The sequence below is a fragment of the Eumetopias jubatus genome, unplaced genomic scaffold (genome assembly GCF_037043125.1).
Source record: "Eumetopias jubatus isolate StellerSeaLion01/CBP00866 unplaced genomic scaffold, mEumJub1_p1.0 scaffold_8, whole genome shotgun sequence".
In the NCBI taxonomy this organism is placed as follows: Eukaryota; Metazoa; Chordata; class Mammalia; order Carnivora; family Otariidae; genus Eumetopias; species Eumetopias jubatus.
In genome coordinates, this window is record NW_028274814.1 from 104,509,848 (window position 1) to 104,528,308 (window position 18,461).

At 34.4% G+C, this 18,461-nt stretch overlaps 1 protein-coding gene across 1 annotated transcript in view; it reads left to right on the forward strand.

Moving 5' to 3' along the window:
* The window catches only part of PTPRQ (protein tyrosine phosphatase receptor type Q), a 188,802-nt gene that overhangs the window by 63,996 nt on the left and 106,345 nt on the right, over nt 1-18,461 (forward strand). Inside the window, exons 20-25 of the mRNA XM_028105499.2 lie at nt 611-779; nt 2,198-2,488; nt 2,745-3,020; nt 3,379-3,530; nt 8,045-8,186; nt 11,715-11,984. Of these exons, the coding sequence (XP_027961300.2) occupies nt 611-779; nt 2,198-2,488; nt 2,745-3,020; nt 3,379-3,530; nt 8,045-8,186; nt 11,715-11,984 (1,300 nt within the window). The remainder of the gene's footprint in view (nt 1-610; nt 780-2,197; nt 2,489-2,744; nt 3,021-3,378; nt 3,531-8,044; nt 8,187-11,714; nt 11,985-18,461) is intronic.

The window sequence follows — 18,461 nt, forward strand, 5'->3', positions numbered from 1 at the left end:
ATCATCAAAAAATGCCTTAGGACAAATATGACTGGGAGTCAGGCAAAAGAATTTTAAAATTGCTCTTACTCTGCTTATAAGGAAGAAAATGCATCTAATGGACTTCCTACTTCTCCCCATGATTAAAGAAAAAAAAAGCCTCATTAAGGATGAATAATAACCATTTGAGTTGAGAGAAAGAGGTGAATACTTTCATAATTTCTTCATCACTAGCAGGAAGAAAAAAATAAAAGCTTTTATAATAATCCTAAACTTGTTCAAAAATATATGTCAGAGTTTTGAAAAATACTTGAATGTTTTATAAGGAAAACTGACACTGAACAGTTGTAGCATTTTCAGTTGGCTGCTGAACGTTCTCCTTAAGCTGGAAATTTCTGCTCTTTGCTATTCTGTATGTTGGTTTTATGATAAAAACTACTACCATCCATTCCTCTTTTAGTACAACATATTTCCAGTTTAATTATTGCACTAAAATTTTCTATGTTGATTTTTCTCAAATTGGCATATTAAAGTAATGAGACAACCAATTCATGGATAATAATTATTTTGAGATGTGCATGTGTACTAAAACTATATTCTGAACAATTAAAATAATATGTTTATTTTTCAGAATTTTACACTCCATGAAGTAACCAATGACTTTGACAATATGACCGTATCTGCAATAATAGAGAAACTGGCAATATTCAGCTACTATACATTTTGGGTAACAGCAAGTACTTCAGTTGGAAATGGGAATAAAAGCAGTGACATAGTTCAAGTATACACAGATCAAGACAGTATGTAAACAAAAAGCATTTATTAATCTTTAATAGGATTAATTTAAAACTTTATTTCAGAACCTTTTTTCTATTTGTATATATTGCTAGTAAAATCTGTAATTTATTTAGGCACATTAACTATTATAGAAGTTTGAAAATGTATTTAATGTTGCTGTAAACTATTACAATAATAACAGCCTTTTCTATTCATTAAAACTGCTACCATTCATGAAAACCTGTCACTTTTATTTCTTCAAAGGATGTCACAACCATCCAGTTATAAGCCTGAAAAATACTGTTGTATATACATGGATGGATTTTCCAGTACTTAATATACTTGTTCCTCTGCTTTAAATACTTTTTTTTTTTTTTTTGTAATCTAGCAACTTCCATTTCAGCCTTTGAGTCCATATAGGACTCTATACAACATCTTTGTTCTTATTGTGATTTTGACTCAGATACCTGGAATATCTTTGCTTTTTTTAATCCCAGAAGTTTCTTGTATACAGCATCAGCAGTATCCTGTTTGTGCTGAGGATTCAGAAAACTCTAATGATTGAAGTGCTTGATGTTTTTTAGGTTTCAGGTTCAAGAATACAATGATACATAAATCATTGCCTATTTCTTCTTGTTTCTGGTGTCCTTTTATTTCTTAAAGACTAGTCTCTTATTGAGAAATGGTATTGACCTAAACTTCTGCTGATAGTAAGATTCTGTGTTTGTTGTCTTAAGATTGTAAACTGGCAAACCCAGTAAGTAGGAGGAATGAATGCTTTCCTTGTTAGAACAATCTTTTAAATCGTTTACACATTGAGCAACAGAATAAGATACGAAAAAATATGTGAAAATATGTGCTTGCAGAGTCTTTAGCAAAGTGTTTTAGTGCAGTATGTGGTCAATATCATTTCAGGCATTCTTTAAATGCACATCTGTCCCCATATTTTCACCAACCTAGAAGTTTCATCAGTGACTATTATAGCACCATGAATAATAAACACTGTGCACAGTTGCAGGTGAGAGGTCCTAGATGTGATATATGTATGATAAAGATAATTTTTAGAAGACAGAAAATAAAAATATTGTTTAGACAATATACATTATCAAATATTTAAATATCTGAGTATATATACACAGTCATACATGTATAATACATGGATAATCTCCATGTTGTAGGAAAGAAAAGACAAGAGAATATTATATAAAGCAATTCTCACACATATTAAAGATGACAGGGTTTATATTTTGAATCATTTTTAATATAATTATTTTGTAATGATACTTTGTAATAGGTGGTATTACTACATCTGCATTTAAACAATGTAAGAGCTGATGGCATAAAAGATGCCATTTCAACAATTACTCTCAGTTTGTGAATTTACTCAAATTTTATTTAGGGTGACTGATAATTTTTATATTTTGCACGTTACCTACCATAGTACCTGAAGGGTTTGTTGGAAACCTAACTTACAAGTCCATTTCGTCAACTGCAATAAATGTAAGCTGGAGCCCGCCGTCTCAACCAAATGGTCTAGTCTTCTACTATGTTTCTCTGAGCTTACAGCAGACTCCTCATCATGTGAGACCACTTCTTGTTACATATGAGAGAAGCATGTATTTTGATAATCTGGAAAAATATACTGATTATATATTAAAAATCACTCCATCAACAGAAAAGGGATTCTCTGATACCTATACTGCCCAGCTACACATCAAAACTGAAGAAGATGGTAGGCTGGACCCTTTTATTGCCTATAAGCAGATTGTTGCTGTTCTCTTATTTATATTGCTTTTTGATAGAAAGCATCATTCTTATACAGAATCTGTTTGTTCTCAAATAATTAGCCTTTCAATAAACATAACTCTATATTTTTTAAAATTAAAATAATTATCTGCTAATAAAATTAAGTCCCATAATTATTAAAGCCTCTTCTTTTTAATGCTAATTCACTTTGTTTCATTTAATATTCTTTTTTTCTTTTATAGTCCCAGAAACTTCACCAATAATCAACACTTTTAAAAACCTTTCCTCTACCTCAGTTCTCTTATCATGGGATCCCCCAGTAAAGCCAAATGGTGCAATAATAAGTTATGATTTAACTTTACAAGGACCAAATGAAAATTATTCTTTCGTTACTTCTGATAATTATCTAATATTGGAAGAGCTTTCACCATTTACATTATATAGTTTTTTTGCCGCTGCAAGAACTATAAAAGGACTTGGTCCTTCCAGTACTCTTTTCTTTTACACAGACGAGTCAGGTAAGCCCGAATCCATACCTCTTCACTGTTGCAGCCTTGCTCTCTCTTTTTAAGGAACAGCATGGAAATTGAAAGGATATTCAATTACCTATTTGTAACAGGCTAACAACTATTCATCTACTTTGCTGAACATTTTTTTTTCTTAGTTCAAGCTTCAGAATGAAGTGTTTGTTTAAAACAACTTTGCAACTACTGAGTTCCAAGTATAAAAACGTAATTACTGATGCTATTTATTTCTGAAATTAAAATATCATCATTTTAGAAATCTTAACTAGTGTCTTCAGGAAGCTAGAGTCACAGTGATATTTTTATGCTAAAAATGTTATGAATGTAAGTTTTATGATGTGTTTTCCTGCAGTGCCTTTAGCACCTCCTCAAAATTTGACCCTAATCAACTACACTTCAGACTTTGTATGGCTGAAATGGAACCCAAGTCCTGTTCCAGGCGGTATTGTTAAAATATATAGTTTAAAAATTCATGAACATGAAACTGATACTATATTTTATAAGGTAGGTTGATTATAACAGTATAAGTTAATCTCAAAAATTCAAAAATTGAATTAAAGTATTTTGACAGGCCGGGGAAAATGGACTGCTTTAAATTAAATAAGGACCATCTTTTTAAATAATCTTTTTTCCTGTGATTTGAGGATATTTGTGGAAAACACAGAAAACATTTGTCAAATTGGAAGGTGAATACTTTGTAGAGCAATTTACTTAGAATTTACAACTTCTAGATATTTATGAGTTAAAAAATAATTGCATTATTTTGTTAATGCTGGTAAGTATGTAGTAAATTTTTTTAGACTACTTAAAACCTGTTATTATCTTAAATGCAATATATTTCTATTTATTGTTAAGAGAGATACCAGGTGAATGTTTATAACCTTTCAGAAAAGTATTTATGCTGGACATCTGTTAATCTTCCCTGATAGAATATAATCCTACACTAATTGGTCTTTTAAGATATACAGTTATTCTTTTCCTTTCAGTGCTAATTTGTTTGCAACAGTAAATACCCTTTCCCTCCTCCATTTTTAGGTTCCAGAATCAATGAAAAATACCCAAAGAACTGATATAACAAAGGATCTCAAGTATACATATATACTTGTAATTGCCAAAAAAATGTTATATGACTGGCATTTATTTAAGAAAGTGTTTGTATTTTTTTCCCTAAGGCAAATGAAGTACTGGAATGCTCTTATTTAGTTACAGTAAGAAGAGTGAAAAAACTCTGCAGTAAACATTGTCCCCAATATTATATGTATTATAATTTATTGCTGATGGTAAATAATTTTTATGGCATATGTAGCTTACAAAGTAAATAGTAAAAAGCAAAAGCAGTGGTTAAGGTTATGTCATAAGGAGCAATGACTTTCTTTCTGGAAATCAAGATATTACCTTAAAATCTGATTGGCTGAGTAAAATTTGAATTATAGTACTCCATAAATGTGGAATCTGTTCCCCAGAAGTGTGAAATTCTAAATTCTAAATCTAATTAATAATGCTAAGTCTCTAGCCCTCTAATAACTATCCCCAGTCTAATCTTAACATATTCCCATTTTTTGTTTATTTTATCTGTGTGGGTCACTGGGAAATGTATATCAAAAAGTAAAAAGCAGTCATTTTCTTACTGCAATCACATTTTGAGACTTAATGTGCTGCATTATAGCAGTTGCTTAATCTCTTCTGACTTAGTTTCTTCAAGTGCAAAATGGGAGCTATAAAGATGCATACGTTAAAAAGTGAGGATTATAAAGGGAAAATCTATATCAAGCATTTAGAATAATCTTTAGCACATGTTAAATGTATTAGCTGTTGTTATTTTAAAAAAGATTTAAAAAAATCCATCCAGCATTGTCATAACACTATGGCATGAAATGACAGTATACCTTTACCTGAATATGAGAAGTTATATTCTAAAATTTTTAAACATCTTGATTTTTCAGAAGAAATGCTACCATTAAAATTTCACCAGTAGCAAACATATAACCTTTATACTATGAATATTAAATGTACCACTTTTAATTGAGGGAATAGTTTTTCTTTAAAATTTACTACTTTTATCCATTGGACATTCTTTCCTGCTTTGTCGAAGATTAGTTGACCATATTGTTGAGGTCCATATTTGAGCTCTCTATTCTGTTCCATTGATCTATGTGTCTGTTTTTGTGCCAGTACCATACTGTCTTGATGATGACAGCTTTGTAATAGAGCTTGAAGTCCAGAATTGTGATGCCACCAGCTTTGCTTTTCTTTTTCAACATTCCTGTGGCTATTCGGGATCTTTTCTGGTTCCATACAGATTTTAGGATTATTTGTTCCATTTCTTTGATAAAAGTGGATGGTATTTTGATAGGGATTGCATTGAATGTGTAGATTTCTCTAGGTAGCATTGACATCTTCACAATATTTATTCTTCCAATGCATGAGCATGGAACGTTTTTCCATTTCTTTGTGTCTTCCTCAATTTCTTTCATGAGTATTTTATAGTTTTCTGGGTACAGATCCTTTACCTCTTTGGTTAGATTTATTCCTAGGTATCTTATGGTTTTGGGTACAATTGTAAATGGGATCGACTCCTTAATTTCTCTCTCTTCTGTTTTGTTGTTGGTGTATGGGAATGCCACTGATTTCTGTGCATTGTTTTTATATCCTGCCACTTTACTGAATTCCTGAATGAGTTCTAGCAGTTTTGGGGTGGAGTCTTTTGGGTTTTCCACATAAAGTATCATATCATCTGCAAAGAGTGAGAGTTTGACTTCTTCTTTGCTGATTCAGATGCCTTTTATTTCTTTTTGTTGTCTGATGGGCGGGACGGGGTGACTGGGTGATAGACATTGGGGAGGGTATGTGTTATGGTGAGTGTTGTGAATTGTGTAAGACTGATGAATCACAGACCTGTACCTCTGAAACCTTATATGTTAAAAAGAAAAAAAGAAGATAGTAGGAAGGGAAAAATGAAGGGGGGGAAGTTGGAGGGGCAGACGAATCATGAGAGACTGTGGGCTCTGAGAAACAAACTGAAGGTTCTCGAGGGAAGAGGGATGGGGGGATGGGTTAGTATGGTAATGGGTATTAAAGAGGGCACGTATTGAATGGAGCACTGGGTGTTATACACAAACAATGAATCATGGAACACTACATCAAAAACTAATGATATATGGTGATTAACATAACATAATAAAATTAAATTTAAAAAAATTTACTACTTTTAGTTACTCCTTTTTACATCCATTTTCTCTTCTGTCAATTTTCATAGTCTTCTTTTTTAAAAAGATATTTATTTATTTTAGAGAGAGAGCATACGCATGAGAATGGGGAGGACAGAGAGAGAGGGAAAGAAGCAGACTCCCTGCTGAAGTTGGAGCCCGAGGCAAGGCTCAGTTTCAGGACCCTGAGATCATGATCTGAGCAAAAACCGAGTTGGGCACTTAATCAACTGAGCCACGCGGGCGCCCCTTCATAGTCTATTTTAAGTTCCTTTACATGTACTTCATGCCACCTTATTTCCTTTCCAAGTGTATTGTACTATTTCCCTTTCTGTGTCTTCTTCTACCTCTGTCCTATCAGTTTCTATTTCTTTTCCTTTTTATCCTTTCAAATTATATGTGGGTTTGTGGAGGCAGAATAATTCCAGAACCACCCACAAATATTCCTACCATTGCAGTCAATCCAGTGTGGTCCACATGGAGACCAGTTAGATCCAGGTCTACTGGTAACTTGGCTCACTCACATATATGGAAAGAAATTGTTTATTCATTAAAAAGTTCTGTTAAAATGTTTGCAAATATTCCTCACTCATGTCTCCCTCTTACAACTTACTCTTAGGTAAATCACTGTCCAGTAAGCTGCTCACGTTTTTTATTATAATTTCGGGTTCAGTCACTTCTCTGGATACAAGCCCTTCCTAATCCAAGTCGAAATTTACCTAGTTGTGTTAATTTCTCCTCAGTAAATATTTGTTGATAGATTTCTTTGTTTAATATAAAAATTCCTTGATCACAGGAACCATGTATTTATTTATGTGTATCTTTATAATCTCCTGGTTATCTAACAGTATGCTTTATAAATAGTAAGTGTGAAAGAATGGAAGGCAATAGTGTAACAGAATGAGTCCCTAAAGTATATGAATGACTTGGAATATTAATTTAAAATATGATTTAATTTAAAATGTGACTAAACTGTAACTCCCTGCGAGTTAGTATTCTTACTAAATTTCTGTTACTGAAATGTTTAATAAATAAGTCAAAATGGTTTGTATTTTGGGTCAGATAAAATACAGTATTTTTAAAATTATACCATCATAGGAGATTGTCTTCTCTTTCCATAGGGATAACAGATTAGTCTTAATTGATCTCTCAGTTCTGACAATTATCTTTGAATGAAGACTTTATACTTAATGGTAAATTTTTCTATGTGAACACATATCCTTCCTTGAGCAGTTGTGATAACTGTTTTCCTTTTTTCCTTTTCCTAAAAAATTGGGTAAAATTTAGGAGTTGTCTGAGAAAACTCATAATTTAAGCTTCACGAGAGCAGAGATTTTGTTTTATTAGCTGTTGTATTCCCAGTGCCTAGCAAGAAGTAGCTGACGAATAAATTGATTTACATAGTATTACTGGGTTTTAAAAAATGACTCTAGATGAATTCAAGAATAATCTAACATTGTCAACCACCCATAAGTTTAAGTTGGGGACTTTCAGTTTTGCAAATTTAAAGGAAGTAATCAGTATATTAATCCAAGCAAGTGTTAGGGAGACAAAATGAAAACAAAATACTCTAACATTAAAAAAAATTAAAAACGTGACCATTATGAGATTCTTCAGGGCTGAGAGGGTGCCCAGTTCATCCTATATCATCATATGATCACATTCAGTGGCACAAAAAAATGTTTAATATTTGTTTTAACTGAAAATACCCATGCTTATTAAACATAGACAGCATAACTTTAATAAAATATTTCTTCCAGTTACAAATTTTTGGTGATGCATCGTGACAAAGAATTTTTTCCTGCTTTTCAGAATATTTCAGGTGTTCAAACTGAAGCCCAACTTTTTGGACTGGAACCAGTCAGCACCTATTCTGTCAGCATATCTGCCTTTACAAAAGTCGGAAATGGCAATCAGTTTAGTAATGTAGTAAAATTCACAACTCAAGAATCAGGTGAGACACAGTTTTTTGATCCTAAAATGTTTCACTTTGTATTTAACACTTTTCCTTTCCTTTTGGTTTATGTGATAAAGTATCAGCATTTAATAGTGCATTCAAAGGGAAGTTGAATTTCAGGCCTTTAACAGTAGGCTGGGTCTTGTGTGCAAATATATATATACTTACACGTGGTTTTTCCTTTTGAACTGAGGAAATTGAAATCAAGGAATCGTTTAGGAATAAAGTAGTTTCTAGGTATCTGTAAAAACTACCTAATTCTTTTTTTATATAAAGTTTTTATTTAAATTCCAGTTAGTTAACATACAAGGTAATATTAGTTTAGGTATACAGTAGTGATTCAGTACTTCCATATAACACCAGGTACTCATCACAAGGGCCCCCCCTTAATCCCCATCACCTATTTCACCCAACCCCACTCACCTCCCCTCTAGTGACCAACAGTTCTCTATAGTTAAGAGTCTATTTCTTGGTTTGACTCTCTCCCCCTTTTTTAATTTCCCTTTCTCGTTTGTTTTGTTTCCTAAATTCTTAGTATCAACTGAGACAGCTGGGGTTGGGGGGAGGGAAGAGAAACCAACCAGTAGCCACTTTTAACAGGTTGGTTTATATTTACATGAAGCAATACCAATGGTTTTTTAAAGAAGATATATTGTGACACGTGAAGACCACTGGTCATTATGTAAACTTCTACTTTCCCATAGTCCATTTGTAACGTGGGGGGGATTATGAAGACTATGAAATACCACTGGTTTAATTAAACAACTTACCTACATGTCATATCCACGCCAAAGCTCACCTTTGCTTGTGTACTGGATAGTTTTCATTTATGATCTATTTCATGAGTGGCTTAGAAATGCACTTTTCCTTCTCTCAACTGGACCATATGTTTAAAGGCACCTCTTCCTCACTTTTTTCATCAATGATTATTGAGTGAGCACAAGATATTGCTCTAGTTATTTTTTTTTTTTTGTACCTTTAGATGCACTTCCTCTTGCTTTAGTGAATCTCTAAATTGAAACTGGGGAGCACTCACTGATAAATTAGTCATTTTTGCCTTAATTTATGAATATCTGAGACTTTTTTCCCATAGCATTCCTATAAGACAGACTAAGACAATATTTATTGTGGATAAAAGTGCATGCTTTGAAGTCAGTGTCTGGATTTGAATACAAGTTTACTAGCTGTATAACCTTGCAAAGGTCCATGAGTCCTCTGAGCTTCTATGTTCTTAACTGAAAAGAAACACATATTAGCAGTAGCCACCTGTAAGGTTGTGGTGCAAAATATTTTAAAAGATCCACATAAAGTTCTTATTAGAGTGTTGGACACATTTAGTGGTCAAAAAAATATTACTGTTGCCCCATTCTGGTATTACAGATGAAAAAAAACATGATTCAGGCAGTTTAGATAAAAAGGTCTGAAAAAGTTAGCGAAGAAACTGAATTAGAACATTAGTTTCTGACCTCTAGTGAAGGGTAGACATGACTGTAGGAAATGGTTATATTATAAATGATAATTTACATATTATATACAAATGCCAAACTTATAAACAAGAAAAACACTTTAACAATTTATACATCTATCGGTTTAGTAAAAATCAAGGCTAATCTTGTAGACAGTAACACAGTAGATACTTTTATCAATAAAATCAAATTATTGCATACAATTCTATGCCTTGATTGGTTAAATAAAAGAAAATTTTGAACTTTAAGTGTTAAATATCGCTGGTTAATTATTTTTTGATTTACAGTCAGTGAAATAGATATTCACAAAATCTGGGTTTATAAATTAAACTTAAGCAAAGTGTCAACTGTCTCCTAATTTACTTTATGAAATATTATATATTTTTGAAAAGAAGGAAACAAATAATTAATAATATTTAATTGCCAGAACACTAGATCAGCTGAGAAATTGTTTTTTCTTTCATTTTAAAAGCCACACATCCTTTAGTTATGATGTCTTTATCTTACAAAGGAAGAAGGATTTGTAAAGATAAATTTAGGTCAGACGAAAAATCAGATAATACTTGAGTATTCTTTAAGTAACTATGTTTTGCATAATGACAGCAAGTTGTTTATACTTCTTTATACTCCACAAATTCTTTATACTCCACTACTTCTGTATAATCCACAAAATGATGATATGCGAATTTTCCTTCTAGCATCCTCTTTTTACTATAATAAGAAAAGCTATGCTAATATTAGGGGGCATTACATAATTGGACATTTCCATGGGAAGTAGCCAGTCTCTCTAATCTGCAGTCACTTTGATGGGCTGGGGTACTGCTCTTCAACCAGGTCCACAAGATATAGTGGGCCTCTGAGAAATTGGGTTACTTCCAAGTAAATTCATAGAAGTTCTAGAAAAAAACTAGGACTGAATTAAAAACTGGGACTGACTTAAATCTTCCCTCCAATGACTTTTTAAAAGATCCTGAGGGATCAGTTCTTCACAACTCTTCCAAAGAAGCCTACCAATTGTAAAAAGAAAATCCCTAAATTGATTGCATGTTTCCTAGTACTGTTGTTGCAGGAATTCTCTGCCTTTAGTGCCCTAGGTTCTTGGTCACGCCGCTTTGAAGAATGAAAAGGTAGACGAGACAAAGAGTGGTGAGCCCCAAAGCAAAGTTTATTGAACAAGAGTATAAAGCTCCCAGAGAGGGAGGGGACCTGAGAGGGTTGCCCTCCGAGTTTCTAAGTTTAAGGGTTTTTATGAGCTCTTTTGCAGAACTATCTTCAGCAATCAGGGTGTGCTGAGTCATGCCAACCAGGGCTTTGATCACGTTTCTGTCTACATATTAGGTTAATGTCCACATGCTGATGGTCTGTTTTGGCTGATATCTGGGGACTTATGTCTTAACTGCCCCTTGCTCATGATATTGACATATGCTTTGTGGTTAATTGTCTTATTTTAGGACATTTTGCAGAAGTCATTTCTGCAAAGGTTGCAAAGCAGAATGTCAGTGCGGTCCTGTCTAAGCTGCAAAACCAGATGTTAGTACTGTTTTATTTTAGCTGTCCTGACTACATATTTTCTCATTGGGGACCATCACCCTGACTACCTAACTGTCCAACTATCTCCTAACAATGTTAGGCCCAGATGTGTCAATCATGGAGGTACCTACATCTATGTTTTCCATAAAAATGTTTTATAAAAAAAGTATTACTAAGACTACTCCTTTCAGGTTGAGAGAAAGAGGGCAGGCTTCAACCACTGCCTGAGTTTGTGGCTATACAGTTAGTTGCTTCTCAGGATTTGAGGACGATTGCTGCTTGGGCCTGGGAAAATAGTTAGTGATTGGCTCACTATTGTTAAGGATTAACATAATAGCATAGAAAATGAGCCAACTGCCATTTGATTCAGTCTATGTTAAGAAGTTATTGAGCACACATTGCAAGTTTGATATATTAAATTTTTATTTGGTCTCAACTCCTAAACATGATTTTATATAGCAATCAGGTAATGAAATCATTTACTATATGTGTATAAATTTTAACTTTGGGCGTTTGTTTATCTTTTAAGTTCCAGATGCTGTACAGAACATACGGTGTTTGGCAACTAGCTGGCAGTCAGCTTTAGTGAAGTGGGATCCGCCCAAAAAGGCAAATGGAATAATTATTCATTATGTGATAACAGTTGAAAGGAATTCTACAAGAGTCTCTCCCCAAGATCATATGTATACTTTCGGGAAACTTCTTGCCAATACCTCATATGTCTTTAAAATAAGAGCTTCAACCTCAGCTGGTGAAGGTGATGAAAAAACATGCAACATCAGCACACTACCTGAAGCAGGTAACTACTGTGAAACATGTAACTAATATGAAGCACATAATTTACCTGAAAGAGGTGCCTAATACCCAAAACAAGTAACTGTCTGTGGCCTGTGTCCTACATTTGTCAACACCAGTTGTAATCTTTTTCTTTTCTTTCAAGGTTTATTTAAATTCCAGTTAACAATGTAATATTAGTTTCAGATGTAGGATTTAGTGATTCTTCATTTACCTACAACACCCAGTGCTCATCACAAGTGCCCTCCTAAATCCCCATCACTCATCTAGCCCATCCCCCAGCCACCTCCCTTCCAGCAACCCTCAGTTTGTTCTCTATAATTAAGGGTCTGTTTCCTGCTTTGCCTCTCTCTCTCTTTTTTTTTCTCCTCTGTTCATCTGTTTTGTTTCTTAAGTTTCACATATGAGTGAATTCATGTGGTATTTGTCTTTATAGCACATTTATCTGAAGATATGAAAGAAATATTTAAAAATGTAACACATACATTTTTATGACATGTGTTACCTGAGTACTAGCTGTGTAGAAGAGAGCAAATCTGTTCTACTGTATTTCCATAAATATTTCTTATTATCCAAACTCTGAGCTTATCGAATTATGCTTTCTCATAATTTAAAATATGGAGTGAACATGTAAACATTTTGATATTTATCTCTTTTTTACTTAATTGATTTTATGGACTTCTAGATGCTTCCCTGAATTCCATAGCTGGCAGTGTCAAACTCTCTTTCATCTATTTGTTTTCCTATATACTAGCCCTAATCTTGTATATTATTTGAATAAAAACATCCAGTTCACTAAGCTCTAGTCCACAAAGAAGAAAACTCTTGCCCTCCCTCACACTGGTCTGACCTACGTCATAATCTCCTTCATCCTTCTACCTTTTCCAGTATTGTACCTGCTCATATAAATGTAAGTCTGATTCCTTCCTGATGATACTACTTCTCTGGAAGTCCTAACAGGGACTGTGGGTAATGGCATAATTGTTTCCTTCGGGCACATCCAGATCTGTTATCTTGGTAGCCTCTTTTAATTCCTTCTGCCTTTTGAAATCAGCATCACCCAATTTTACTCCACTTCTCTATCCTTGAGGCGGTAAACCACAGAACTTTGAGACAGGGTGTACCTTCTCCCTGGTTTCAGCATCCTAATCAGCATCCTTTCCTTCTCATTCTTTCAGTGCAACACTTCTTCAGACTTCAGTGTTCTCCCTGTTCAGCTGGAATTGATGCTTGTCGGCAACACCTGCCTCTTACTCCTTACATCTCAAACCAGTCCACTGTGACTCATCTTCCAGGGGTTTCCCAACTCAGAGAATTCCATTGTTTGTTTTCACCAGATGCTGGCTGAAGACTAGTGCTATAAAAAAACCCAGAAATTATTTACCTGTTTCAGCTATAAATTAACCTTTTCTAACTCTCCTACCTGCTCCATAATCTTCTATACATCCTTTGTTTACATTCTTTCAATTTTCCATAGCAGAATTCTGCTCTCATTTTGAACATAATTTACCCACACTATCATCTATATTTGATGTGATTATTCATTTTACTACATCAGTGATACTGACTTGACCTCCTTCAAAATTTTCCCATATCTTTATTTATGCTCTCAAGATAGCCTCTCAGGGGTGTCATTGCTTTCTTCTTTTCAGGAATCTAACTGTTTATTTTTGTTTCAATATCATATCTCCTCTAGAACATCACTTCATCAATTCAATCTACTTTCTCCTGCATTTTATCCTCTTCTCTCTATCTCTCTCTCACACACACACACAAACACACACACATAAATTATTAGAAAATTTCAGCTAAGGAACTGGTTGGTGTATCAACCCTAAACATCTTCACATGGAATTTATGCTACATGAATTCTTCTCTTCTATGCCTGTACTTTATAATCATTTGGACACCAAGCCTCATATTTATATGTGATTCTTGCTCCCATCTCTCCTATATAAAATCAGATCTTATTAATTCCGTCTCTGCCATGGTTCTGCAATCTGCTCCTTCTTCAACTTGACTGCCCCATTTTGCATCAGATTCTCGTTGCTTCCTGTAATAATACCCTCAAGTAGCCTTACCACACACCCTCATCCAGCTCGCCCAGCAGTCTTTTCTTCCTACCTACTTACTTTGATTGAATTGTCTCTAATACACAATTTAGAGCATTTATGTGTTGGCAGTTGAAGTTTATTATCTGAGGGTAAAAGTTAGACATATAGATTTGGGTATTTGAAGCATAGAGATAAGAATGAAAGGTACAAGGTGTAGGAGATGACCCAGGATACTCCAAAGGTTTTACTTATTCTTGTTGTCTAGAAAATGCATCCCAGAATTTATCACCAATTAGAATCTGACTTCTGTCTAGCTTTTCATTCTTATGTCCCTCCACTGCGTTTCTTCATCTAGCTGATGCCTCTAGCCAAACTTCATTTTTTCAGTGCATTAGACTTCATGTATTCAATTCAAAGAACATTTATTAAACTCTTGCCACTTGCTATGGGGCTAATAATTGATTAGACTCACTCTTTTTAAACCTACCCAACACTTTCTCATGATCAAATTGCTTTGCTTCCTGTAGCTATATTGTCCTTTTCCTTTTTTATGTCATACAAAATTGTATTCATTCTTAAAAGCCCAGTTTAAGTGTGTGTGTGTGGGGTGTGTGTGTGTGTGTGTGTTTTAAATTCTTCAATGATATGCCAAGCTTTAAAGCCACAGACTTCACTCCAGACTTGCTGAATCACAGCCTCAAGAGGTGATGCCCAAGAATCTGTACTTTTAAGCATCTCTCTAGGTGATCTGATGCTCTGTAAATTTGGGGAAATACTGGAGTAGATTACCCATGAACTTTGATGGTTGATAATATGTAGCAGTGAGGACAGGCAGTGTCAGAGAGGTCCAGAAAGGAGTAATAGGTATTTCCCTAGTAAGTGGGCAGCAGACTATTGCTATGTAGAATCTAACAGAAGGAAATATGTTCAAGTCCAGGCCGATGGTCTAGCATCAGGTACAATGGTCTTGATCATTGTACAGGAGCTGAGCCTCAGAGAACTGGAAAAAAAGACAGCATAATAATTCTGAGATAAATGAGAGGTTCAAGACTGAAAATGAGGCAGAAGACTCATTACTGAGTCCATTGGTACTCAAGGTAAGTGCTTCATCACAGGAACAAAGCAGAAGTTCAGTTAGTAGAACTGAGACAAATAATCAAAATAGTAATATGCATTTGATACAGAGACACCTGAATGTAAGGTACAGGTCTTTGTAAAAAATAAAAAAAATAAGTATTTGAATTCGATCTTAACTCGGGGTTAAAAGACTACATGAGTGAAAGTTGAAGGGACTCTAAATCGATGAATTAGGCAGATATGGTACTGTGTGCTATGTACTCACTACTGAAGAAAAATGCCTTTCAAAGTTTGGACTTCTAATCCCTGCATCAGAATGTATATCCCTGAGGCCCTACTCCAGACCTGTGGAATCGGAATTTGGAAAGTAAGACTCACAACAAGTCTGCATTTATTTATTTATTTAAAAAATTTTTTTATTATGTTATGTTAATCACCATACATTACATCATTAGTTTTTGATGTAGTGTTCCATGATTCATTGTTTGTGCATAACACCCAGTGCTCCATGCATGGTGCTCCATGCATACGTGCCCTCCCTAATACCTATCACCGAGCTAACCCATCCCTTCACCCCTTGCCCTCTAAAACGCTCAGTTTATTTCCAGGTGTCCATAGTCTCTCATGGTTCATCTCCCCCTCTGGTTTCCTCCCCTTCATTTTTTCCCTTCCTTCTCCTAATGTCCTCCATGCTATTCCTTAGGTTCCACAAATAAGTGAAACCATATGATAATTGACTTTCTCTACTTGACTTATTTCACTTAGCATAATCTCCTCCAGTTCCATCCATGTTGATTCAAAAGTTGGGTATTCATCCTTTCTGATGGCTGAGTAATATTCCATTGTATATATGGACCACATCTTCTTTATCCATTCATCTGTTGAAGGGCATCTCAGCTCTTTCCACAGTTTGGCTATTGCAGACATTGCTGCTATGAACATTGGGGTGCATGTGGCCCTTCTTTTTACTACATCTGTATCTTTGGGGTAAATACCCAGTAGTGCAATAGCTGGGTCATAGGGTAGCTCTATTTTTAACTTTTTGAGGAACCTCCACACTGTTTTCCAAAGTGGCTGTACCACTTTGCATTCCCACCAACAGTGTAAGAGGGTTCCCCTTTCTCCACAACCTCTCCAACATTTGTTGTTTCTTGCCTTGTCAATTTTTGCCATTCTAACTGGTGTAAGGTGGTATCTCAGAGTGGTTTTGATTTGAATTTCCCTGATGGCTAATGATGATGAACATTTTTTCATGTGTCTGTTAGCCATTTGTATGTCTTATTTGGAGGACTGTCTGTTCATATCTTCTGCCCATTTTTTGACTTGATTATTTGTTTTTTGGGTGTTGGGTTTGAGTAGTTCTTTATATATCTTGGATATCAGCCCTTTATCTGTAGTGTCATTTGCAAATATCTTCTCCCATTCCGTGGGTCGCCTCTTTGTTTTGTTGACTCTTTCCTTTGTTGTGCAGAAGCTTTTTATCTTGTTGAAATCCCAAAAGTTCATTTTCGCTTTTGTTTCCCTTGCCTTTGGAGACGTGTCTTGAAAGAAGTTGCTGTGGCCAATGTCAAAGAGGTTACTGCCTATGTTCTCCTCTAGGACTTCGATGGATTCCTGTCTCTCATTGAGGTTTTTCATCCATTTAGAGTTTATCTTTGTGTATGGTGTAAGCAAATGGTTGAGTTTCATTCTTCTGAATTTTTCTGTCCAATTTTCCCAGCACCATTTATTGAAGAGACTGTCTTTTTTCCATTGGATATTTTTTCCTGTTTTGTCGAAGATTAGTTGCCCATAGAGTTGAGGGTCCATATCTGGGCTCTCTATTCTGTTCCATTGATCTATGTGTCTGTTTTTGTGCCAATACCATGCTGTCTTGGTGATCCCAGACAAGTCTGCATTTAAATAAGTTTATGTGGGTAGGACAATGCTGAAATTAGAGATGCACTCTATGCCATTGTAAACTTTTTGCTTGTGGGGTTTATGTCTAATTTGTTTTTGTTTTACTCATAGTTCCTAGCAAATACCCTGGGAATTACAGGTACTCACATGTTTGTAGAAGAAAGAAATAAATTGTTTTTTTATGAAATTTATAATTTTCCATAAAGGTTTTTATTCCATTGCAAAATATTATTTCTATATTTCCACCAGGCAAAATTATAGATACTTTCTCCTATGCAAATATAGAAGTATCTTTAATTAAGGAGAGTCATTCACATGAAACATTAAGTATTAATTGGTACTTCAAAAATAGTTAAATAATTTTTTCATCTTTAAAATTAAGTTTCAGGTCTAGGATATAGTTATATTTCTGATTACAGTATTTTTTAGGTAAATACTTTGCTTTTATCTGGGTTCACATGAACTGTTTGTTGATTAGACATTAGTAAGAACTGGAGATTCATTGTTCAGAATGGAAACAGTTTTATAGCTGCCGCAAACTTCTAATTTATAGTGGTCTAAGATTAGTCATGGTGTATAGTCAGCTCTGAGTCACTGACTCTGTACTTATTTTTGACATAAAGTAAAATCAAATTTGGCTCACTCTCTTACTGCCTGGTGTCTGACCTTAACATTCCTTCCAGGGATTATTGGGTATTTTTCTCAGTGTAAACTCGGTCATATCTGGACACAGTTAAACATGCATCATGACGACTGAATTTATGAGACGATTAGTATTTGGTGTCTAAGCTGGTTCCACTGTCACAGTCAAACATGTTGGAATAGGGCAAATACAGATGAAGAACCCAAACCTTGGTACTTTTAACAGTATTTTATGTCAAAATATATCATATGTACCAATAAAAATATTATAGCAAGTTCATGTGCACACAGGACTGAACTTTTAGAATCTCGTATTAGCTCAAAATGCATGTACTTATCCCTATTATTTTCAAATCTTAGTAAATGTGGTGATTTAATATTGAGTTTTTAAAACATTTTTTTTCTTGAAGATAATTTTATAGTTTGGATTTTTTCAAAGCTCTTCCAAGTTCAGTAATTTAGAATCAAGAGAGAAAAATTAGCTATATCCCTTGGATGCCCAAAACTTAATTTTGAGGGAAAGTAAAATACACATTGTGGTTTTTAGGAGTGTTATTTTCAGCAGTGATTTCTTCATTTGTTTTTGTCCAACAGAAGATGTCAGGCATCTGTAGGGACCCACTGGAAGTCCACTGAGCTAACAAATGTATTAATGGTACGGTATGGTTAAATTGGAATATGTTCCATTTCCCTGTTTTTCTTTTTTCTTCTACTTTTGGTTATTTGAAAAAAACATATATGGCAAACTATTAGTATACATGTATTTGTATATTTTTAATATATAATATGTGTAACATATATATTAATAG